The 25,807-nt window shown below is 35.3% G+C and overlaps 1 protein-coding gene across 5 annotated transcripts in view; it reads left to right on the forward strand.

Moving 5' to 3' along the window:
- The window catches only part of RASGRP3 (RAS guanyl releasing protein 3), a 137,298-nt gene extending 112,011 nt beyond the window's left edge, over window positions 1–25,287 (forward strand). For all 5 annotated transcript variants that reach the window (XM_023494613.2, XM_031951258.1, XM_023494612.2 and 2 more), the window contains 4 exons: window positions 12,824–12,860; window positions 15,599–15,724; window positions 16,811–17,175; window positions 22,656–25,287. In XM_023494613.2, coding sequence (XP_023350381.1) covers window positions 12,824–12,860; window positions 15,599–15,724; window positions 16,811–17,175; window positions 22,656–22,664 — 537 coding nt within the window. In that variant the 3' untranslated portion in view covers window positions 22,665–25,287. The remainder of the gene's footprint in view (window positions 1–12,823; window positions 12,861–15,598; window positions 15,725–16,810; window positions 17,176–22,655) is intronic.
- The last annotated feature ends 520 nt before the right edge of the window (window positions 25,288–25,807 follow it).

Consider the following 25,807-nt stretch of genomic DNA (forward strand, 5'->3'; position numbering starts at 1 on the left):
CTGGATCTAGAACACAAGTATTGTGACTGACTCTCAGTTTCATTCATTTTCTATTACATTATGTTGCCACAATAGCTTTAGCACACTGTACTTTATCAAAACTGTATACAAATAAGGATGCCTTTGTGTTAGTAAAACCATTTTTGATTGTACTAATGGGCATCATTATGTCCATTTAATATAAAAAGAAATGAATGCTTAAGTAAGTTATTTGCTACCATATACATGGTAAGTCCATGGCAAGATAGGAGTAACAAAAACCTTCATGTCTTTCTGAATCCTTTGTTGCTCAGTGTTGTTTCCATTGTAATGCATTCCTTCCCTCATGATAAATGACTATATACTAAGTGATGAAGAAAGGATACTATCATATATTCAACATAATTCAGTTGACCAAGCACTTGTTCAATTCCTAATATGTGCCAACGAGGCAACTAGGTAGCACAGTGGATAGAGCAGCAGACTTGGATTCAGGAAAACTCATCCCCCTGAATTCAATCTGGCTTCAGACAATTTCTAGATGTGTGTCCCTGGCAAGTCACCTTACCCTGTTTGCTTCAGTTCCCTCACCTGTAAAATTAACTGGAGAAAGAAATGACAAACCATATTAATATCTTTGCCAAGAAAATCCCAAAAGGGATTATGAAGAGTTGGACGTGACTGAAAATTACTGAACGATAACAACAGTAATAACAATATGTGCCAGGCAAGATACAAATACGAAAAGTGAAACAAGCCTTGCCCTCAAGATGATTACATTCTTCTTTAGATCTGAGGGACAAAATCTAGACAAATAAACAAATACAAAATAAATGAAAAGTAATAAAATACTAACAATTCAAGTAAATAGCTCCCAAAGTGTGTGCTGTTGTATTGTTCGGTAGTTCAGTCAGAAAGAAGCTCTGTAGTACTAGTTTTTATATGAAGACTTTTATAATCTCAAAAGATTTTTATCTCTATTACCAAGGCATTCATGCTCTTTCCCTCCCTCTTAGTTGACTTGGTCCTTTGCTTTTTGGCAGTGGGGATTAGGAATCCCCTAATTAGGAATCCCCCAAAAAAGGATTATACTTGACTATCTTTGTACTTGTGTGAGCCCCTGTTCCCAGTCTCCTATCCCTGTCCCCTTCCAACTCTATCCTCCTATTATTAATCCAGCAAATCAATCAGTTAAGAAGCATTTGTTAAGCATTGTAATGTACCAGGAATTATGTTAAGCACTGGGGAAATAAAGTAAAATAATCCAAACTTTATGAAGTCAAGGATCTTATAATTCTAATCTTGGATCTGTGGCTCTCAGTGGTACTTTCCAAGCATAAACCCTTTACAAGTATTATGATACTAAAAAGATTGATTCTTTTCTATTATCAATTAATTCAATTTGATCCTCATCAAAATTGTGTGTGATTAGAGTCAGCCTGATGCAGTAGATTTGAGCTCTGAGGATGTAGGGCCTAATATGGGTCCTTTGGCAAATCCTTAGTAGTTGGAAGGTATGTACATCTAGAGGGGAGTAAAGAAGGTAATATTTGAGCTGAACTTTAAAGGGAACAAGAGATTCAAAACGGCAGAGGAGAGACAAAGAATATTCCAGATGTGGGAGACAGCTTGTGCAAATGTGTTGAACAATGGAATATACTGTCATGTTAGATAAACAACTTTCATCACTAAGAGAAAGTGTTTATACTAGCATGAAGGATTCTTCAGTTGTTAGTAGCAAAGTTTCTAGTCTGCATTTTTATTACTATTATTGTTGATGTTATGATATTATTAATTATAATAATAACACTTAAGAATAATATATTAGTAATAATAGCATTTTTTTTATGGAGCAGGGCATGGTGTAAAAAAATACTTGTCTGATAACTACTTTGGGAGTCTCTCCCAGATCACACTAGTTTAATTATCACGTCAATGTAAATTACCCCTAAATCGATATATGTGGCCATCATCACCTGCATCTCAAACCTAATAGATGAAAAATAGAAGCCATTATCTTTCTCCAGAGGAGAAGGAAATGCCAAAACACTCTGATATCTTTGCCAAGAAAACCTCATGGACAGTATTCACATGCTATGGTCCAAGGGGTCTATAGAGACATGACTGAATGACTCAACAACAACAATAACCACCACAATGATCATAACCACCATCATCACCACCACCACCTTCCTCCCCAAACTAACTTCTATTCCTAACTTCCTTTTTTATTTCAAATTTTTTTTTGATGAAGACTCCTATCCTTTCAATAATCTGGATCTGCAAATTCAGAGGTGTTCTTGACTCTTTTTTTCTCCTTCAATCCTCACTTTAATCAAATGATGATGTCACATTAATTTTACTTCAGCAATATATTTCACATCCATATTTTTCTATTTGTATGCTTCCCACCCTAGTTTATCTCTTATTATTTCTTGCCTGAAGTCCTAATAATCTCTTAATTTTTCTGTTTCCTGTCTCTTCCTTTTCTAATCAATTCTCAAAATAATTTTAACAATGATACTCTTAATGCGCATCTAAGTATAACACTAGACTCTGTTAGAAGCTCCAAGGGCTCCCTATTACTCCTAGAATCAAATGCAAATTTTTCTACTTGACATTTAACATCCTCTATAATCAATCCAGGCTGATTAATCCCCTATGTTGTTGTTCAGTTGTTTCAGTCTTCTTGGGAACAATTGGAGTTAAGTGACTCAACCAGGGTCAAACATCTCATAAATGTCTGAGGTCAAATTTGAAGTCAGGTCTTCTTGACTCCAGTGCTGGTGCTCTGTCCACTGTAACACTTAGCAGCCCCTGCTTGAAGTTATTTAAGCAGGGGCTAGATGATCCTTTATCAAAATGTAGGAGTAGTGGAGGATATTCACTTTCAGGTACCAATTGGACCAGATAGCCTTTGAGGCCATGGAACTTAAAAGATTATGGGAAGATCTCCCTGTTTAAATGTGGGTAGGTGGGAGTAGTTATAAAGAGAAAAGAAGGGCCTTGGTAATCATGGAAGGGAAAGAGTGAGGAAAGGAGAAGGAAGAAGTTAAAAACAGAAGAGAGAAGCATGGAACAGTGAAGCAATTCTCAAAATTGTGGTCTAAAGACCCCTAAAGTTTCCCAGATTCTTTTTTGGAGATTTAAATCAATGGGTTGGGTATGAATCCCAATTCTTTTACTTCTTCTGAACCTTAGGGTATATGATATTTTTCTCTGGGCCACAGATTGTTCATGTTTTAAATGAGGGTATTGGTATTCATTTTCTCCAATTTTTCTTCTTGGAGCTTTTTAATCTATTGTTCTTTCCCACTTGCCAGAGGACATATGATAATATTTATACATATTAGGTATTCGGTGGATATTGGACTGACTGATTTCAGTTCATCATTTGGCTATCAAATGGTTATTTCTAAATATGGCTAGCTTTATGAACAATTAAAGTAGGTTGCTACCTCTATAGTTTTGTCTTAAGAGTTTTTGAAATTTCCTTTCTATTTGGTTCCAGTATGACCATTTAGTTTTAAGGAAAATCACATAACTATCTGATGCATAACTTATAGCCCAGCTTTTTAATCTGTGGTTCCAGACCCTATATGTAATCATATAACTGAACATGGGGTTGCAAAATTATTATTTGTTATCAATAAATTGTGATTTGTAGACTTATTTTATATATCTGTATATCTGAAGTTATATAAAAATTTCTTGGGTGAAAGGGGTTTGTGACTGGAAAAAATTTAAGAAGCTCTACCTTATAGTGTGTAATTTAGCTGATTCTTCCAATCTTTTTTTTATTATAACTTTTTATTGAAAGAGCCCATGCCTGGGTAATTTTTTTTACAACATTATCCCTTGCACTCACTTCTGTTCCGACTTTTCCCCTTCCTCCCTTCACCCCTTCCCCCAGATGGCAAGCAGTCCTATACAAGTTAAATATGTCACAGTGTATCCTAGATACAATATGTGTGCAGAACCGAACAGTTCTCTTGTTGCACAGGAAGAATTGGATTCAGAAGGTAAAAATAACCTGGGAAGAAAAACAAAAATGCAAGCAGTTTATATTCATTTCCCAGTGTTCTTTCTTTGGGTGTAGCTGCTTCTGTCCAACCCTGATCAATTGAAACTGAGTTAGATCTTCTCTTTGTCGAAGAAATCCACTTCCATCAGAATACATCCTCATACAGTATCGTTGTTGAAGTATATAATGATCTCCTGGTTCTGCTCATTTCACTTAGCATTCTTCCAATCATTTTAACTTCTGAGATAATTTTGACCAATTATTTTAACAGTATAATTTGTAGAGCACTAGGAAAGTCTTTCTTCAAAATGATTTTTCCTACTACCTAATAATATCCCATCATTAGAAATTCATTTCTTTGGTCCAAGAAAGCCTTTTCAACACTTAGAAATACATTATTTATAATGAGAAAAAAGTGAAAAAAAATTCTATAGAATTATTAGGGTTAGAGTTGAAAGGTAATTTGGATTCCATATGTCTCAATCCTTTCATTTCAATTGCCCAAAGAGACAGGGTAAGTTGTCTAGCTAAAAGGTGGCAGAGGCACATCTAAAACACAAGTTTCCTGACCCAAAAATCAGTACTCTTTCTATCAAAAGATACTTGAATCAGTCTCATTTCCTAATTTTGCCAAAGATGGGACCTGATTAGCAATATGCATGGCACTATTTACTTTCATTACTCAATTTACCTTTATTTGTAGCCATAAATTAAAATAAAAACACTTGCCTTTAACTCAGCATCAAGGCAAATCAAAGCTGGAGACATGACTTTCTAAATATAAAGCTGGCTTGGAAAACATTATTCTATATTTAGAACCAACTTGAGCTACTTTGTGCCTGTCATTCTGTTGACAGCCAGCACCATCCCATCTGACTCATCCCTCATGGGTACCTGTTGAAAATTTGGTGTACTCCTATTTCCCCTCCTATCTTGAAGAACAGAATGAATAATGGAGTCCTCCCCTCCTTCCTAGCATGAAGGAGGAATTCTGGAGGAAAAGAGGATCCTAAGGGTTCTAGTAAGCACAGATAAAAGGTACTCTAGAAATAATCTAATCTAACTTCCTCATTTTGTAGATGTGAAGCAATCCTTCCTTTTTTCCATTTTCATGTATCTCTAACATTTAATCATTTGGCATATTCAGCACTGATTTGGGGATGTGGGATGCATCCATTTGCCATCAATATTTTTATCTCTAGGTAGTGCTGATGCATTAAAGCATATGAATAGTGGCGTGTGTCTGCTTTGTCCATCTATATCATTCAGGAAGGAGTCATGAATCAATTGCAAAACCATGGATTAGGAGTTGAAAGGGGCCTAGTCATTTAGTCCAACTCATTTTGTTGATGACAAAATTAAGGTCCAGAGTGCCTGGATGACATGTTTGTTTAGGGACACAGAGTAAATAGTTGAATTGACATTCACATTTAGGTCCCAGAATTCCAAGGTCAAGGTCTGTAGTTAAAGTCAACACTCTTTTCTCTCTTCATGTTTCCCTCAATTCTGAACCATTTGCCCTGAATTTAATTAAAGGGACTGAGGAAAGAATATCAGGCTGCAAGTCAAAAGCAGATAAGTAGGTAGAGCAGTGGATGGAGCATTTGACCTAGAGTAAGGAAGACTTGAGTTTAAAGCCAACCCTTGACACTTACTGTGAGACTCTGACCAAGTTGCTTAACCATGTGTTCCTCATTTTTCTCATCTGTAAAGTGTGGGTAATAACAATACCTATAAGACTGTCATGAGATATTTGTAAAGTTTTTTACAAACTTAAAAAGCACTATAAGTGCTATTATTAGCCAGACATGGATTTGTGTCCCAGGCCTATTACTTGTTATCTCTGGATCTACGAGCAATTTCATCACTCTGAGTCTCAGGTTTTTTTGTTTGTTTGTTTGTTTGTTGTTTTTTGGTAAGAGAATCAATTTTTAATAAGTTTTTTTTAAACTACTGAATGCCAAACACTGTGCAAAGGTTGGGGGTGGAAAACATCAAACTCCCCAAAACAAAAAAGTCTTTGCTCTTTCATTCTACTGGAGGGAAGGGGGACAAACATGTAAACTAAAAAAAATAGAACGTATAAGCAAGGGATGTGCAAATAATGGGAAGAGGGAAGAACCCTAACAAGTCAGGGGATCAGAAAATGTTTTAGGTGGGAAAAGGTATTTCAGCTAAGTATTTATAGGAGCTAGGGGTTGCAAGAAGCTGAGGAGAAAAAGGAAGAATATTCTAGACATGGAGGACAACCTGTCCAAAGGCTTAGGATGATAGATAGAATGTCATATTGGAGAAAAGCAAGTTGACCAGTTAAACTGGAATACAGTGAGCAGGAGGCCACTGATGAGTAGCTATATGGTGCAGTGGACAGAGTTCTGGATTTAGACTTGGGAGAACTTGAATTCAAATCTGACTTTAGACACTTTCTAGCTGTATGACTGTAGGTAAGACGTTTAAACACTTTTACCTCTGTTTCCTCATGTGTAAATGAGTTGAAAAAGGAAATAGCAAACCACTTCAGTATGAACAACAACAATATGAAGAAAATTCTGCCTCACACAGATTTGTAGTTGGAAAAGTGAGGAAGCATTTTGATATGTAGCTAGCATATTAGTATTATGAAAAACATATTGAGCCTCCAGAAAAGAATCTGGGAAACTCCAGGGAGTTTGAAAACTTTAAGAATTGTTGTACTACACCATGCTTCCTTCTTCTGTTCTCAGCTTCCTCTTTGTCTGAACCTCCTTATCTTTCTCTCACCCTTTCCCTCATTCCCAAGGCCCTTTTCTCTTTATAACTACCCCAATCTGCCCACATTTAAACAGGAAAATATGATAAATTAGATCTTTCTAGTATGTTTTAGTTCAATGGCCTCAGACAATTTGTACCTGAAAGTGAATCCTCTCCACTGCTCCTATAATATTTTGATAAAGGGTAATCTAGTCTCTGCTAGACTTCAAGGAAAGGCAGGGGATAAAGCACTAGCTCTGGAGTCAGTAGGACCTGACTTCATATCTGATTTCAGACACTTAACTATGGGACCCTGGACAATTCACTTAACCCCAATTGTATGTCCCTCCCAAGACTTCAAGGAAGTTCTAAGACAGCCCATTCTATGCACATTTTCCACCACTTTAATTGGACTCCTTTTTTGATATCTTAATGTACACACATCTTAATATTTCTATGATAGAGAAGCAGTGTAGTAGTTAGAGAGCTGACCTTGATAGTCCTAGGATCAAATCCTGTACCAGACATCCTATATGACTGTGGCTAAGTCCTCTTTCTTTCAAAGCCTCTCTCAACTCTCTTAAGTAGAGATTACAAAGTAAGTACTAATTTGTATTGATAGAGGAATACCTCATTGGAAGCCACCCATGCTGGAAGTATGTTGCTGTTTCTGCCATTGATGAGTTCTTTTCAGAGATCTTCCTTCTGAGGACTAGCCCCAAGGGGGCCATGCTTCCTTTTCTTCCCCAATATGCCTCTGGATCTTTAGACTGCTTTCTTATTCCTTGACAAAAAGGATCTTCTCACATTGGAATAGCCTTGCTGGACCTCATCTCCCACTAGTGCATTTCCTCTGGGTTCAGAGGCACATTGTTTCATTCCCTTTGATGCTTTCTGCTCTTTGCAATCATGCTTCTAGATTATCTTTCCCCTCTGTGTTATCTCCTCTTTGAGCCTATGTGATATATTATGCTGCACAAATAAATCTAGCACAATAAAGAGATTGTAGAAGTAGAAACTCTAGGTTTTATAATGATTAAACATTAAATTATAATGATTAAAGACTTAAAAAAACCCAAACCAAAAACTAACCCTGATATTTGGGGGGAATTTAAAAAAACTGTAATAGTGAAAATTATAACTGAGAAATAGATATTTTACATATTACAACATCACATTTTTTAAATAATGAAAGTTAAAGACAGATTCATAATCTCATGGTTCTTTCAGTGTCATAAAAGTGGAATAAAGTTAAGTGTAACAGAATTTTAATTTTATATATTTCTTAAGGAAACAAACTTAGTGAAACAGACTCTATAGGCAAACTAAGTAAAGTTACAGATTGAGCTACATTTGGAAAATTCATAGTAGATTAATTGGGGAGCTCTAGAGTCTGCCTCATTAGAATCTCTTTCTTAAATAAGGTAAGTCAAATTATTTTGGGAAAACTTGACTCTCTTTTTTGGCTTTTTCCCCTGAAGAATGTTTGAAGCCTTATCTTATTTTTTATAACACACAGCATAGATTTCAGTGAGCTCAATCTTCTAAATAGGAAAAATGGACCTGACCTCCCTTCCCTAAATAATATAATTAACAAAATGAAATTTTAAAAAATCAAAATTTTTCATAACACTCTAATCTAACTTTACAACTTTTTGTGTGTTGTCAGAATTAGAGTTAATAGACATTTGTTAAATATTCTTTAAGTGCCAGGCATCGTCCTAAACACTGAGCAGACAAAGAAAAGTCCAAAGTCACCTAAAACAAAACCTAAAAATGCTGAAAAGAGGTTGATGGAGGGAAAAGGGAGGAAGAGGTTTACCCAGCGTAATGAAATCCTGTAACTAGTGTAGGAAATGATCTGGAGAAGTGAAAGTTTCAGAGTTGATTTCATCTTGCAGAATGATAAGTTGCTGGAGATGATGAAATCCAGGAAATCTGTGTGGTGGGAAAGTATGCTCAAAGAAAGCTAGGAATGCTTTTCTTTTTACTTGTATGTGAATCCCCAGTGCTTTACATAGGACCCAACAGTAAATATTTAATAAAAGCTTGCTGCCTGTCAACATAGATGAAATCACAATATTTTTTAAAAGATGAAAGATGGAAACATAAAACTGGCACATCAATTTCTTGGGTAGCTTTGGACACTATCATAGCCTAGAGCAAATCTTCTTAAATTATGAGTTATAATCCCATATGGAGTCTTTTAACTGAATATGAAAGTTGTGAAATTGTGATTTGTTATCAGTAAATGTTTGATTTGTATGCCTATTTTATATATCTATATACTTGAGGACAAGTGATTTACTTACAGTCATACAGTCTGTCTGTGTAGAATTTGACCTAAGGACTTCTGTACTACCAATGTCAGCTTTCTAGCCACTATTCCTCATTGCATTTCTATCATAGAAATGTTAAGATGCATAATAGTACAATAAAAATATCTCACAAGAAGAATCCAGATTCTATCATATACGGTAAAACAACAATTAAATTAATTCCAAAGGCAAAAAGGTTTAGAATCCCTATTCTAGAGAAAATAACCTTACTTGTTAGTATCTTTCTGAAAGGGCACTCTCTACCATTACTAAAAAAAAGCTTCTTTTTGTGTAATTACCAGGAAATAGGTCAAATAGACATTAAAAGTTCCATAAATTTGATGCACTTTTAATGGTCTGTAATTCATATTTAATTTAATTCTCCTTTGCTGGCCTACATTTTCTCCTACCTTTTGAATCAAATTTTATTTAATAGAATGCAGAATTTAAGCTTCTTGAGAGAAGATTAATTCCTTGTGTTTAGCACAGTGCCTGATACATAAAAGATGTTTAATAAATGTTGTTTGATTGATTAATCATCATCATCATCATAATGATTGGGGAGAGAAAGGCTTAAATTTGAAAGTCACAAAGTACTAGCAAAAGAAGGATTGATGTCTATTATTTTTCGCAAGTGAATCTGTAGTCCAACTCCTCCCTGATTGATAGACTTGGGGTCAAACAAGAATCCCAGAAATCTGAAGTGTGAGTCAAGATCCATTCCAAAAATTGAAAGCTAGTGAGCAGCTGTGGACAAAATGTATAGTAGCTACTAAAACAAATAAACAAATCCCCGATAATTAGTGAAGTTATAGAATTGACTTGATCATTCTTTTTGCTCTGAGCTGTATGTGCAGTTGAACTTAGTTCCTAAAATCCGAGAGAAAAAACTCAGAAACTAAAAATAGAGTAGTGTGTGCTCTTCTTGTATCTTGTATCTCTGTGAATTCTCAGTCCAATAGAAAGGCTGTTGACAAAGGCAGTGGTAAACAAAACTCATTTGGTTTACATTAACAAACCTTTAGCTGCTTCCTTCTTTGGCTCCTTTTTTCCACCAGGGAAGGTAGGGTAGAGAGGAAGAGCAGTGATATATCTGATATTTTGTCACAAAAGACAAATATGAAATGAAATAAAATCCATGGGAGATTGTCAATCTCAAAAAATGAACTTATAACTCAGTATGAGACAAAGCTGCTATTTTTCCTAATGAACATTTCCTAGGATATATGCTGTATGTTGTACCATTTTAGGAAAGGCATTATCAAACTGATAACAAATTGGTTACTCAGAGGTAAGCAGTATAATTTGGATCCAGGAGGATTGACTATGGATTTTGTCTGAAGAGTAAAAGAGGGAGAGAGAGAGAGTTGTCTTCAAGTATTTAAAGGCCTGACATGAAGAAGAGGATTTGATTTGGTTTTTTTGGACTTGAGGACTCAAACAGGGACACAGATTGGACCCTGCAGATCAACCAATTTAAATTCGATCTAAAGAAGAGTTTTCTAACAATTAAAGTTACCACAAAGTAAAATGGGCTGTCTTGAGAAGTAAGGGACTCTGCATTGGAATGAGGGAAGGACATTATAGTCATAGTAAATGGTATTAACTTAGGTGACGAAATGGGAAAGAACAGTATGTGTTATAAGTACATGATAGAAAAGGATGGTTAAAGAGCAGTTTGTGAATTTTAGTAAAGAATAAGCCCATGAATATGCTGGTAATGTTTAAGAACCAAGTCTCTCTGGGAAAAAAAACAAAACAAAACATAGGATTCCCTTTTAAATTTTATCTACATTTCTTTAGTAATTTTTTAGTCATGTCCAACTTTTACGGCTCCACTGGGGTTTTCTTGATAAAGATGCTGATGGGCCTTCAGGATGTTTCCATTACCTGAATAATGTCTATACTAGTAAGCCTAGTATGTGAAGTCTAGGACATATAGTTGATATTGTGAATAAAATGTAGGTCCTGGAATTAGGAAAATTCCTCTTTCAAATCTGATCTCAGATACATAATTGTATGACTTTGGGGAACTAACTTTACTTGTTTTTGCTTTTGTTTCTCTAATAAAGAGTTGAGCATTAGGAAGAATTTGAGAATTTAAGGGCAGTTTGGATCAGAAGAAAAAATGTTGGATCTGGACTCAGACAGTACCTATGTTTGAATTCCAGCCATTTTTCTTATTTCCTGCAATAGGTGGGGCAAATCACTTAAATGTTCTGGACCTCAGTTTCCCCATTTTAAACTAAAAGGGTTGAATTCCATTACTTTTATATTTTCTTCTATCCCAAATTTTTGAATGAATTTTACCCAAATCTGAGGTGTACTTAACACATAATACAAGGCATTAGTGGCTTAATAAAAATTTATTGATTAGAACAATAGAAAAGATTCTTAATCAGGTGAGATTTGGACTAAATGACCTTTAAATTTTTTTCTAGTTCAGATAATCTGTGATTATGGGATTTATTTTTGGCGGTCTTTGTGCAAGATGAAACATTTTAAAAATTAGAATAAATATATGTTTTACCTTTCAAAAAATGCAGTGACTTTTGAATCCTACTGAAGATATAAAAGGGTAAGGGTATGCAGAATTATAGAACAGATAATAGAAGGCTCAGAGAAAAAAATCATTACTGTAAACTTTAGACCTGGTACTTGAAGAAATCTACAGTGTTGATTAATAATAATAATAATTATAATGATAACTGGTATTTTTATAGTGCTTTGAATCTCACAAGATACTTAGTTTAGATCTAGGAGGGACTTTAAAGTTTATGCAGTCCAATGCTTTTATTTTACAAATGAGAAAACTGAGGCCCAGGGAAGGATATGATTTCCAAGTTACACAGGTAAAAAGTAGATCTGAATTTGAACCCAGGTTAAAATCTTCAAATCTAACTACTTTAGTGGACCTCTGCCATCTTAGTTATTTACAGTTATAATTAATTAACTAATTAATCATCTTAGGAAGCAGAAGTTCAAATTTCTATGGAATTTTACAAAATGCTTACTTAGCTTAAATCAGTACTTATTAAGCAATTATTAGGCACTAGGGATATAAAGAAAAACTTTCACTTTACTTTTGAGTTCTTAATATCACTATGACAGATATAATTTGAAATTAGTTGTGATTTGGGCATCCAATAAAACATTATCATTAGAAAGATTTTGGTAAATATTTGCCCAACATGTGTTCTTTGTTAGACTTTGGGAATACAAAGACATATGAGAAAAAAAATACCATTGGATTGCATGGACCTAAAACAAATTATAAGACATAGTATATATTAAATGAGAATGAATGGCATAGATATTAACTATTAATAAGAGTTGAGGAAGGAGCTATTACTGAGTATACTGGGTATACTAAAAAGTATATCCAGAAAAGGGTATACTATAAAGGATACTATAAGATTATGGGAGTTAATCAAAGTTCAGCAATGAACAAATAAAATTGAATATGATCAAAAACCATATGAATATATGCTCCAAATCATTGATAACAAAAAGAAAAATGTGAATTATAAACTTTTATGCACTACAAATTAGCAAAGATGGAAACAAAGTGCTGGAGAAGCTGTGGAAAGACAGACACATTAATAACACGGAATGGGAGGGGAGGGAGTCCTCTCTCGACAGGAAGGGTGTTAAAACAGCTACATACATCCTGTTTGTGCTTAGAAGCTCCTGGTACTTCCTCTTGGGTGACCTTGTTTCCATTCCAGCTTTCCTTTCTGATTCCCTAATTTTATTTTGTCTTACATTGCAGCTCTGGGGCATAATCAAGCAAGGATATAAATGCAAAGGTAGGTAAAAAAAAAAAGTGAATGTATGCTTTTTTCTTGGCAAGCTGCTGTTCTTGTTGCTTTAAATTGCCAATAAAATCTCAAGATTGCTATGTTTTGGCAGGGATATAATTTGTTCATCCAAACAAAATGCTCTGGCATCAAGGGTGAGTATTTTGGCCATTGATACTTAGAGCCCTGCTGGTGCCAGGTGTCTGACAGGTACAGACAATCTTGGGAACTGCCAGAAGCTGTGTTCCAAGAGGATTCAGTTTGATGCCAATGAGTGAATAAAGAAGCATTTGTCAATCACTTACTATGGGCCAACCATTGTGCTAAGTGCTGTGATGCAAATAGAAAAGCAAAGACAAATTCTGCCTTTAAAGAATTTACTTTCTAATGGGAGGAGACAGAACTGATAAGAGGATGGGTGGCCATGGAGGGGCACTTGAAATTTCTTCTGTGAGTATGTCCAGGAGGGCAGATTGATCCATGCCATTCAGGCATGTCAACCAGACAAAGTTGATTTTATTATGCTTCAGTATCTGAAGGGAGTAGAATATCCATATCTATTTGTAAAACTGTAGAAGAGATGATCAGAGGGTAAATGTGCGTGTGTTGTTAAATGAAACATTGCTGGCGATTTCCTTAAATAATGGACCAGGAGAAACAATTATTAATCAGGATATCAAGGACTTTGGAGGGACAGAGATAGAAGAGTTGAATCCTATAAATATTATCCTGTTTATATATAAGTCCTATAAATATTATCCTGTTTAATTCACATGACAGCTTTGTACGAAGCACAGTTTTTATTAAGTTCATTACATAGATGAGAAGTTAAGTAGCTTGTCCATTATAATACGTCATAAATGTCTGAGTGCCATTAGCACATTTCTGAATCACAAAACTAATCCTCCCTCCATCACTACTACAATACTCTGCCTCTCAGTAACCTACCTCTACAAGCCACATAAATTGTATACCTATCTCTAAGCTTTCCTTGATTATCATCAATAAGATTTTATGTTTATGTTTAAATGTACTGAGCAAGTGGGACAGAAAATAAGTGATATTAAACATTTTTAAAGGAAAAAGCTAATACATTTTCATACTTATGATATGCAGTAATCTTATCCGTTTTGCCATTAATACAGATTAATTAATATATATAACAATTAACATATAAATATATAACAATAGAACATAATAAACAATAAATGCAAAAATTAAATAGATAACAGAAAAAGGATGGGAGAAAACCGAAAATTCATTTGCTCTTTTCAATCAAATAAACCTGATTTATGGATTATCTTATTGAATAACTTGGTTCTGTAAGATATCTTTCCAGTTCAATCAATGAAAACAATATACATATGGCATGCATATTAATATGTGATTTAATATGCTGTATATATCATATGTGAACAGTGGCATGGAATAAGCATATAAAGAGACATTAAAGTTAGAAAGACATGAGGATAAGCCTTGCCACTGACACACACATTAGCTTAAAACATCACATTACCTTTCAGTATTCCAAAGAACTCTCTGAAACCCTTATATTGCCAAAGAGTTGCAATTTCCATTCTAGGAATTTCCCTGACTGTATGAAATCCCAAATCCATAACACCTTTCATCTTCATGGAATCACTAACAGTTCTTAATAAGAATCGTTGTTTTTAGAAACGCACCATAGTGGGATGGGAACAATGTTGGAGATTGAGTCAGCAGAGACTTGGACTTAAATTTGCTCTAATATTTTCCTAGCTATTTGATAATGGAGGAATCACAGTCTCTCTGAGTCTCTCTTCCTCATCTACAAATTGGGGACAGTAGTATTTGTAGTACCTACCTAAAGGAATGTGATGAGGATCACAAAGTCCTCTTTATTTGTACTTACTTTTTTCAAACTATAGAATTGTGTCTATTTTTTTGAGTACCAATGCTACTATATAGTTTAATTTTGTTCTTTCTCTTGACCCTCACTAAACACTGTAATCAATCAATCACAAAATCTTTCTTAATGGCTTACTGCAGGGCTCAGAATAAAAAAGACAAAAATGAGATTGTCCTTGTCCCCAACTATCTTGAATAACATAAGGTTCTTAAGCTGGCATTCATGCACGTTTTAATTTCAGAATTGTTTTTGGCTTATATTCAGTCTCCTTAGTTCTTTTTCTGGAAGCTGATGATAATTTGATAATTGTTATTGCCATATGAATGATTTCATTTGTAATCACATGTATTTTACTTAATACATTTGAAATCATCATTCTGAGGAGTCCAATAATTTTTCTAGATTGACAAAGAGACTTTAAAAGGGGGAATATAAGATTTATAGGTAATAATATAATTTATAAAGTCCTTTAAGATTTGAAAAATGTTTTACTATATTATTTCATTTTGTTCTCATAACCACCCTAAATGGTAGGTGCTTTTACCTCCTGGAATCCTTACCTTCCTTCAAAGCACAGACTGAAAGCTACTGCTTAGATGATGTTGTCCTTATCTCCTTCCCTTCTCCTTTTCCATGAAGAGGGCTGTTCCTCCTCCATATTACTCTGCATTTACTTTAAAATTTTATTTTATATTTGCTTATTGATGTACATATTCTTTTCTCTAGTAGAATATAATCTTTTTGAAAACAGGAAATGTTTTTGTTTTTGCCTTTATGTTTCCAGTGTCTAATGTACTATGGGTGCTAAATAAGTGGTTGTTGAATGAAAGAATGCAATATACATGTTGTAATTTTATAGATTGTGGAGCCAACTGTCACAAGCAATGCAAAGACCTTCTCGTGCTGGCATGCAGGAAATTTGCAAGGGGGACCTCCGTGGGAAGTGGCCATGGCTCTCTTCCAGGCAGCCCATCATTGCCGCCAGGTAGTATTCTTCTGTTTCTATTGGTCTCTAAATCTAAGCCTATTCAATCACTCAGATTCCAGTAGTATGGAAAAAAAATACCATACTGGTCCAAATATAGGCTATACTTATCTCCCCAAATTAGCTCATACAGAGAATAATTTAGTGATAATTTTTTTCAATATATACCAATACATACCTTTATATTATGTGTGTGTGTGTGTGTGTGTGTGTGTATCCTTTTAAAGAGACATAATTTTAGAAGAAGCTTGTATTCAGACCAATATTCCACAACAGGAGCTCTTAAGCTTTTTTTTTTGTGTGTGTTTTGGGCACCTTTGGCAATCTGATAAGACTACAAGCACCTTCTAAGAATAATATTTTTTAATGTTTAAAATAAAATACATAGAATTACAAAAATAGAGTTTTCAAAATATTTTTAAAAAAACATGGATCCCATGTTATGAATTCCTATAGTCTAGAATAACAGTAGTATATTGTAACCTTTTAGTAATTGGCAGCCTGATATTGGTTTGTGGTCCAGTGCTGTGGATAGAGAGGTAGTGGGACTTTGAAGTATGATTTTTAATGTCTTCACTGCTGGAATGCAAGGTATAAGCTAGAAAGCATCTAAAGAATGGCTGCAGGATTTTAAAGGGTCTTGAGTCAGCATGTCTTATGAGGAGCAATCAAAGGAACTGTAGATTTCTAGCTCAAGAAAGAGGAGAGGATGGTGAGAAAGGGGAAGATATCTGTAGAATTAAAACTAGAAAGCAGATGTGCTTTTTATTTATCTTTAGAGGGTGAAAGTAGGAGCAACTTTTACAATGTGTAAAAGTTGCGAGGAGGCAAATTGAGGCTTGATGTGAAGAAACAAACTAACTCAATTCAGAAAATGGAAGAGGCAAATTTCATAGATGATAAGTTCCTTCTCATTGAAGGACTATTAGAAAAGGCTGGAGAATCATTTGCCAAATGGGATGTAGGCTGGATTCTTTATTGTGGTATGGGTTGGCCTAGATGGCCATTGTGGTCCCTTCCAATTTTACAATTCTATAATTTTGTGATTCTGTTTTTAAATAACACCGGACTCATTTCCCCTTGCAGTTCAGGATGAGGTGTTTGAGTTTCCTGGGGTTGCTGCTGGACATCAGGATCTGGATAGCCGAGCCATCACCCTGGTGACAGGTTCTTCCCGCAAGATTTCCGTGCGCCTTCAGAGAGCCACCACCAGTCAGGCCACTCAAACGGAGCCCATGTGGCCTGAGTCTGGATGGAGCGACTCAGGATCTCACACATTTCCCAAAATGAAATCCAAGTTCCATGGTAAAGCTGGAAAGGACAAAGGCTTTGCCCGATGGGAGAATGAGAACCCTGGGGGGCAGGTCACCAAGAACATGGTGAGCCAGAGCACAGAGTATGAACTGGACCAGAATGGAGCAGACACCAATGAAGCTAACCAAGAATGTGAGGTTGGTGCTGATGAGGTATAAAAGTGGTATTAAAATTGTAGGATTATAAATCTTAAAGCCAGAGGAGACTTCAGTGGCCAAATCTTATTTTATTTTGTCCTTAAAAATGAAAAATAATTAAGATTGGCTCTCTTTGTCTCATCCAGACTGGAAGTACAGGGAAAGCTTAGAGGCTGATCTCACTATTGCTTGGCATTGGAGCCTTAATTGATCTTCTTCATTTCCAACCTGGGTCAAGTATTCCTTCTTAGGTCCCCTGATGGCCCATTCCCCCTCACCTCTTATTAGTTGGGACTCATCTTAAGGCACTGCAACTAAGCAATCCCAGGCTCAACAGACCTACAAGCTTCAGCCTCCCTGTTAGCAGGTATTATAATCAAGCACCACCATGTCCAACCAAATCCTTCAGTGGCCAGGTGAGGAAATGAAGACTCAGAGAGATTAAGTGACTTGCTAAAGTTAATAAACAAATGGCAAATGCAGGATGTAAACCAAGTTGCCCTGATACCAAGCTAGATGCTAGTTCCATTTTTCATATGGTGGCAGCTTGGAGTAATGAGATTATAAGGATACTCTTTGCCCGCTTATTGTCTATCCTTGAATAAGTTATTCTTTGAGCCTCAGTTTCTTTCCCTGAATTCTGAGAGTATTGGACTAGAGGATTTTTAATTAAGCAGATTTCTAGGAAGAGCCATGTTGGTTTTATGCAATAACCTTATTCTCAACTGATAATGTTGAATTTCAAATGAGGAGGACTCAAGTTTGAATCTTGCCTCAGACTTTTACAAACTGTATGAACCTTAGCAAGTTAACTTCTCTCAGGCTTGGTTTCTTTAAGTGCAAAGTGGGAAAGATAAAACTAACTCCTGGAGTCATTTTGAAGATTTGATGATACGACATATTCAAAGCCCTTTGTAAACTTTATGGTCCTATGTAAATACTGGTTACTAAGTACATTTTAATATTTTCTCCAAACCAATATGTGTAAACAAATTGTTAACCAGGTGAGAAGTAGGTATCTTCTATCAGATACTGTGGTATCTGGAGGTGGCCTTGGTCCAGGACAAGGGGCTCACATGGGGCACTTATTGAGGGCAGAGACACTCATTTTTATCTTTGTCTCTCCAGTATCTAATATATAGTAAATGTTTATGTTGACAGATAGGTGGGCAGAAGCAGGGGCAGTTGGGAAACTTACCCTCCAGAAGAGGATTTTTGGTGACACAGCAGAGTTTAACATCCTGTAGAAATGAGGTAGCTTTCAGAGAATCTAACAGGAAGGAAAGATTTCAAAATGTCTAGGTCAGCTCACTGCAATGTGGGATTACTCCTAAATCATCCACAAAAGGTGAAGCACATAAAAATCATTCTTCCATGAGGAAATTTAAATTGAACAATAAATACAAGAAGAACATAGAGAAGGTAATCATTAAAAAAAATCACAAGGATAAAGAAAAAAGAGAAAAATTAGTGTTATTAATCCTAAAGTATGATGTTTGTTGCATAAAGAATAGTAAGGGAGGACTGTTAGCTTTACCATCCAACAAAATATGGTTCTAGAGGGACCAGAGATTTAAAATTGAAAGGAAGTTGTGAGGCCATTTAGTTTAATTCCATTGCATGAATGAGTAAATTGAGAACCAGAGCTTAAGTCACATGGTTTTGAGAGGTTAAGAGAGGTTGTATGGCAAGGTTTCACAAGTAGTAAGTGGCAAAGGTAGGGAGAAATGAGATATTATTTGCAAAACTTAAAACACTAGATAAGAGCTTGCTATTATTTTTAACCCAATCTCCCACTTAAGTAAGGATGCTCTCAAAAACCCATGCCTGGCTAAAGATAAGGCAATGTTTCCTTGAAGAATGTTTATAATAAAATACTTTTTTTTTTTTGTTTGTTTCTTTTATTTTTGGTAAAGAAAGAAATTCAATGAATTCATGAAATGGTTTCAATTGTTATCAAGTACTTTCTTGTTTTATGACAAAATTTGCCCTTGTATAACTTCTGTCACCAATGAGTTTTAATTCTCCTTTTTGGAAAAAAAATAGAGAATAAAACAATCTTTCATATGATAGTCCTTGAAATATTTGAAGACAAGTGTCCTCTCTGATTGTCTTCTCTTTAGCCTAAACATGGCCAGTCTCTTCAACCTGTTCTCATGTGATATGAGCAACTTTTATTAAAAAAAAAAAAAGTACAAGTTTTCAAAAATGAATGTAATCGTATATTTTCTTCATTGTTGCTCAGTTGTTTCAGACTCCCTGTGACCTCATTTGGGGTTTCCTTGGCAAAAATACCAGAATGGTTTGCCATTTCCTTTAGCAGCTCATTTTACAAATGAGGAAACTGAGATAAATAGCATTAAGTGACTTGCCCAGGGTCATACAACTATTAAGTGCCTGGTATCAAATTTGAATTCAGGTCTTTCTGACTCCAGGCCCAACACTTTATCTATTGTATCACTTAGGTGCTCTTATAACGGTTGGAATTAATTAAAAAAATAATGTTGGGGCTCCTTTTCAATAAAATTCCTGAAATCCTCTTAAATTTTGAGTTATTCTAAAAACAATAAAAAATTTTTTTGAAGATATTCTGTTATTTTCTGATTTCTAGATCCTTTTTCATCCTTATTCCTCTCTTTAGGACACAGTCCAATTAGTCAAATGTCCTTAAACTATGGCTACCAGAATTAAACCAAGTATTTTGGGTATGGCCTGGTCAGTAGACTATGTTAAGAATATTGCCTCCCTTAATTTGGATATGAAATTTCTATTAATTCAGCTTGTTTACCTAAAGCTTTTAAGCAACCATGCTGCAATCTCCAACTCTTTTTCACATTAGCTGCAGTTAAGCCATGTCTTCCTCCATCTTGTACTTACATATTAGATTTTTTGTAAATACAGGTCATTAAACCTGGTGTACCTGTTAAATTTTATCTTATTCATTTTTGATTATCAATCAAGCTTGTTAGGGTCTTTTAAAATCATGTTTCTGGATTCAAATGGCTAGTTGTCTCTTTCAGCTTCATGTCAAATTTGATACAGATTTCCTTTGGCTTCATTTGAGACCCTGATAAAAATGAGGATCAGATCTATATGGCCCAGCCTGAGACCTCCTTCCAAATTGCACTGAATAATATTTATGAGCATTTCTAGAGTGCTTTAATATTTGTGAAATTTTTGCTTTTTATACATCATCTTATTGGAATTTCACATAGAAGCTTTGTGAGGTAGCCATTAGGGCTATTATTAGCCCCATTTTATAGATGAGAAAACTGAGACTCAGAAAAACCAAGCACTCATAAATGGGATTATTTTCATTCTTCATATTTCTATCTCCAGCACTTTATGCAGTGTTTGACATATAGTAGACAGCTACTAAATGCTGTTGATCAGAGACAGATACTCTGTGGAATGGATAATCTAGGGCTTCCTGACTCTAAGCCCATAACTTTAACCATTATTCAATACTGCCTCTCATTATTCAATATTCTTTGAGGATAACTTTAGAACTTCCATACCACCCATGGGCTTACCTTTAAGTAAGAACATATCATTGTTGGAAGCCAGAATGGTAAAGTAGAAAGTCAACAAACTAGGTACTGAGACCTGCATTCAAATTCATTTAATTCTAACATGTCACTTTGGTCAAACTCTCTAACATCTTTGATCTTTAGTTTCCCTGTCTGAAAATTAAGGAGTTCTCTTGTACTAATGATTATTTTTAGTTGGGAAAAGTTACTTTCAACTAGAGAAGGGACTATTCCTTTTTTGTCTTTTGTCTTTGTCTCCTCAGAGCTAACATAGTGCCTGGCACACAGGCCCAGTGATTAATAAGTATTTGTTAAATAGACTTGAATATCCTATGATGTGAAATAATCAATGTGTAAAATACTTGACCTCCCCAAAACGTCATCAGTCTTCACCAGCAGGAACAAACAAGCTGGTCTTGGATGTGAAGTCTCCTTTGTCTGAGCATACAAACAGCTCTGTTGTCTGCTCTTTCCTTTGTCCCCACCCTTCTCTTTGTTGGCCTTCTTTGTGTTTGCCTCCCTGATCTAAGTGGAGCTTTAGCCTGTTTATTTTAAAATGTCTGAGAATTCGTCTTGCTTTTTCTCTCAGCCAGACAGATGTCCTTTTATTTATCAGGCTGTTGTGAGATTTATCGATTTTGCCTTCAACACAGTTTGGGAAGAGATCTTTGGTTTGTTTTTGTTCTTCTCAAAATATTTCAAATAAAAAGAAATATATTATTCAGTGACTTTGCCCTGATATTCAATGAGCTCAACATCCTTTAACTGTAGCTTTGTTGAAAAGGGTACTTTCTACTAAACCTTGGGGTATACAAATGAGAGGAAATGGGTCTTTGAATGGTGAGGAGTAATCTGGTTTGCAAATATTTGTTACTTTGTGGGGATCTCACCCTGTGGTAGACTGTTGCTGACCATCAAGTATTTGGAGGTCATTCAGTCACCTGATACTTTCCTAGATGTGTTAGATTAGAGTAGAGGGTAGTAGTGATGTGGAAAGTGTGAAAGTCTTACTTTTTTCTCTTAAAAATGTTTGTAACTATGTATTATTAGTATTATTACTGGTTTATTGTATATAATTACAATTATTTGTGGTATGTTAAATAATGATCTTCCACTAATTATTTCCACGCATACACTTCTCACTCAATAAGCCCTCTCTTGAAATAATAAAAAAAAAAAAAGAGTTAAATAAAATCAGCTTTCCTAGTGATCCATTCTGACAATGTATACGGCATTCTGTTCCTTACATACTGAGAGAAAGGGAGATACATTTAACTGCATAGCATTTTCAAAGCAAGAAACTGTAATTATTTCCTAGGAATTTGTCTAATTATAATATCAAATAGTTTGGTGGCTAGAAAATTTGCTTTAAGAAGTCAGGAATACTGGGGTGGAAGTCCTGGCTGTGTGATCCTGGGCAAGTCACTTAGAATCATCTTATATTCTAGGCAGCTCTCTTAAGACTACAAAATGGGAGCTAGGTGGCACATTGGATAAAGCGCTGGGCTTGACTCGAAGAAGATGCATCTTCATTAGTTCAGTTCAGCCTCAGCCACATACTAGCTGGGCAAATCACTTAATTCTGCTTCACTTTCCTCATCTGCAAAAGGAAATGGAAAACAACTATAGTATCTCTGCCAAGAAAACTCCAGATGGGGTTGTGAAGAGTTAGACAAGCCTGAAAAATTGAACAACAGGTAGCTGGGGGGAGTTTTCTCAATTGTACCAATGAGATCATTGGTTTTTTTCCCAATCCCTAATTACCATGGAAATAACTGAAAAAAACTGATCAAAATCAAGCATCTATGTTTGAGACCAGTATTGTCCTGGGCATTCAAGTATACCTTTCTTCAAAACTCATTATTTTTACAAATTTTCAGGGGAAAAAAAAAAAAAACATATATTCCATTAAATTTCACTGATGTAATCAGTGTTTCATTTGGTTTGCAGGATGGCTGACCCCTGGATGGGGAAAATGAATGTCTAATGAACTTGGCAGTTGTATAAAGCAAGATGGAGAATTATGAAGACCATGGTCTAGTCTGGGAAAATGATCAAAAAATATTCCTGCCTTGTGAACTTCTCAGGTCATCCTGTCCCAAGAGTGTGATGGAAGGTCCCTGTCTGTGCAGCACAAAAATCAATGTACTATTTATTTCTCCCCCTTCCCCCAGTGACTGATGTTAGGCATTTCAGAAACAATGAAGACTGCTATATGGCAACTCTAACACTCTTGTTTTTTCTTTCTTTGTGGGTGAAAAGAATGCTTTTTGTGCATGTTTTACCCATTCTCTAAACTGAATGTATTTGTTTTTTTCTTTTCTTGTGAAAATATCTTATCATTTTTATAAACTTAATGTGGGTAGAGATCAAACAAGTGTCAAATCTCTGAGTTGAAGAAGACGTCTAACTGGTATCTGATGCCTGGGGTAAGTGACAAATCAAATTCTGGTGGGCTTGAGGGGTGAGGAAGAGATCTTGAATAGCAAGGCCTCCAGTAGTAGAAGGGATTACTATTGGAAAGGCCACCGTCAAAAGAGGGAGAGGGACAGGAAAGCACCAAGGAAGAGTTCATGAGAGGGACAGCTGCCTGGATTAGGAAGTCAACCCATGATCTGGTAGCTCCTATTCCCCCAATTTGTTTTGCTAAATAAGTGCTAAATTTAATTATTGCTACCTGAAGAAGGAACACGTGTCAGCACACTCTAAGTTTTGGTTCTGGAGATAAAACCCTTCCAACTCCACTCTTATTATGACTCTGGGTGGAATACTTCACCCCATAATACTCATTTTGCCAAGCACCAGAACTTTTTTCTTTTTTTTTGGATAACCCCAGAACAGACCCAGCAAAACATAGAATTCACCATTTCCTCTATGCACTCATTGTCACAGGTAACAAGTTTGTCCTTTTTTATATTTATTTCACTTAAGTTGTAACATCTGAAGCCTCTGGGAAAATCAAACATATGGTCTGGAAGAACTCCCTAAACATACTTAGTCCCTTATAAAAATAATGATTATTTTGGTAGAACATTAACTGTTTGATCCATTAGACTTGGTTTAGAAATGTTCCTTTTTATTTTGTAACTACTGAAATGTTCCAGTCTTAGACAATGAATTTTGAGGAAAAAAAAATCCTAGCTACAGACAAAACAACAACAATGAAAGCAAACTTTTTTCTTCTTCCAGGAATCTTGTTGCTAAAAAAAGAGAACTCTTGGTCACAGAAACGATTCTCAGTGTTCTTTTTTTGTAACTGATTATGTAACACCCATAAATAAAAACTAGTCTTGGGAGAGAGTTGATCCTCATTAATCATCACCATCATGAATCTTTGAGTAATTATGGACATTGAGACATGTGAAGCACTGCATCTCAATTACTATAATTGTCAATGATCTAAAAGAACTAAAGGTTAATTTATTTTTGAGACTGAATTTGGGGAAAGTGGGTTCCAGGTGCCTAGGAAGAGAACCACATGATTGGCTCTGAAAATTAGAGAATACACTGTTTACCAAGAAGACAATGAGGAATCATAATCACATGATCATAGATCTAGAAGAGAACTGAGATATGCTGAGAAATTTGCTCAAGGTTGCACATAATGGCTGATTTGAAAACAGATTCAAACCAATGTTCTCTGATACCAAATGCAGCATTGTTTTATTGAATCATCTTGGCAAAGCTGTAATCTTAGAAATAACCTGCTTGATGACTCTCTTATATCAAGAAAAACAAACTAGGGAGAAATGACTTAAAGTTAATAGTATTTGCTACTATTATGAAGATATCCATCTGGAAGAATGGTTTTATATAAGTGTCGAGTTCTTCCAGTGCTCTGTTTTCAGACAACATTGTGCCAATTGCATCAGTTTTTAGAACAATGCAGTCTACTAAATGGAACTATAATCACGAAGAAAATTTGATCTAATCTAGTGGATAGAATCAAATGGGTGAAAAGTAATTATTGTCCAGACAATGATCTCACTCAGGCTACTCTGGGAGTTTAGGTTCATGATTGAATGAAGAGACATATGTGGAACATTTAGCAGTTAATTAAAGTTCTACTCATAGAAAAGAGAAGGATATTTAACAACGATATTTAATGAAAATGCCGTATTAATTCAGTTGAGCATTTCTCCTCAGGGTTAGTCATGCAGTTGATCCATGATCAAAGACAAAGAGAGCTAGAGCTCCTTGTGGCCTATTCTCAGATTTTCAGCAAGGCATCAATATGGCAGGTCTTAGCCCCTGAGCTAGTCAAGTCTCAAGGACAGTTTCAGAGCCTTTTAAGAAAAAGATCTACAGCTGATTAATTTAATATATATGCTGGAGAAACTGTACCTGTGATTTCATTGGTATAGGCAACTCAGTGAGGAAACTTCCTCAATCCATGTAAATTGCCATCTGCTGTACAACTTAAAAAATATAGTTGCTTTAGTAGTACTGAAAAGTGACTTACCCGGTCATACTGTATGTTTCAGAGGTTAGGTTTGAAGCCAAGTTTTCCTGACTCACAAGCTGCTTCTCTATTTACTATACCAAATTTCTTCTCACACACTAAGCAACATTAATGTTTAATGCTTACAATGTAAAAAAAAAACAAAACTCCATTTCTGTTTATCACTTTAGCAAGACAATATTTTGCTGTTGTTTTCTTGCCAATAACAATATGGATTTAATAGTTTCAATCATTTAAAAATTTTTCTTACAATGTATATATATATATATATATATATATATATATATAAAATAGATTTAATTGAAGTAAAAATATTTGAAGATAGTAAATTGAAGAAAATTGTTTGTTTCTTTGGAAAAAATAAAAACAAGTTGTTTTTTTTTTTGGCAGAGGCAATTGGGGTTAAGTGACTTGCTCAGGTCACACAGCTAGGAAGTGTTGTGTCTGAGACCAAATTTGAACTCAGGTCCTCCTGACTCCAGGGCTGGTCCTCTATTCACTGTGCCACCTAGCTGCCCCCTAAAACAAGTATTCTTATGGATCTATAAGCACCTAAATTTACAAACACTTAAGGGAAGCAGCAGTTTGCATGTTTTAGTACAGGGATTCTTAAACTTTTTGTATTTGTAATCCCTTTTCA

This window comes from Sarcophilus harrisii, chromosome 2, assembly GCF_902635505.1.
Source record: "Sarcophilus harrisii chromosome 2, mSarHar1.11, whole genome shotgun sequence".
Taxonomy (NCBI): domain Eukaryota; kingdom Metazoa; phylum Chordata; class Mammalia; order Dasyuromorphia; family Dasyuridae; genus Sarcophilus; species Sarcophilus harrisii.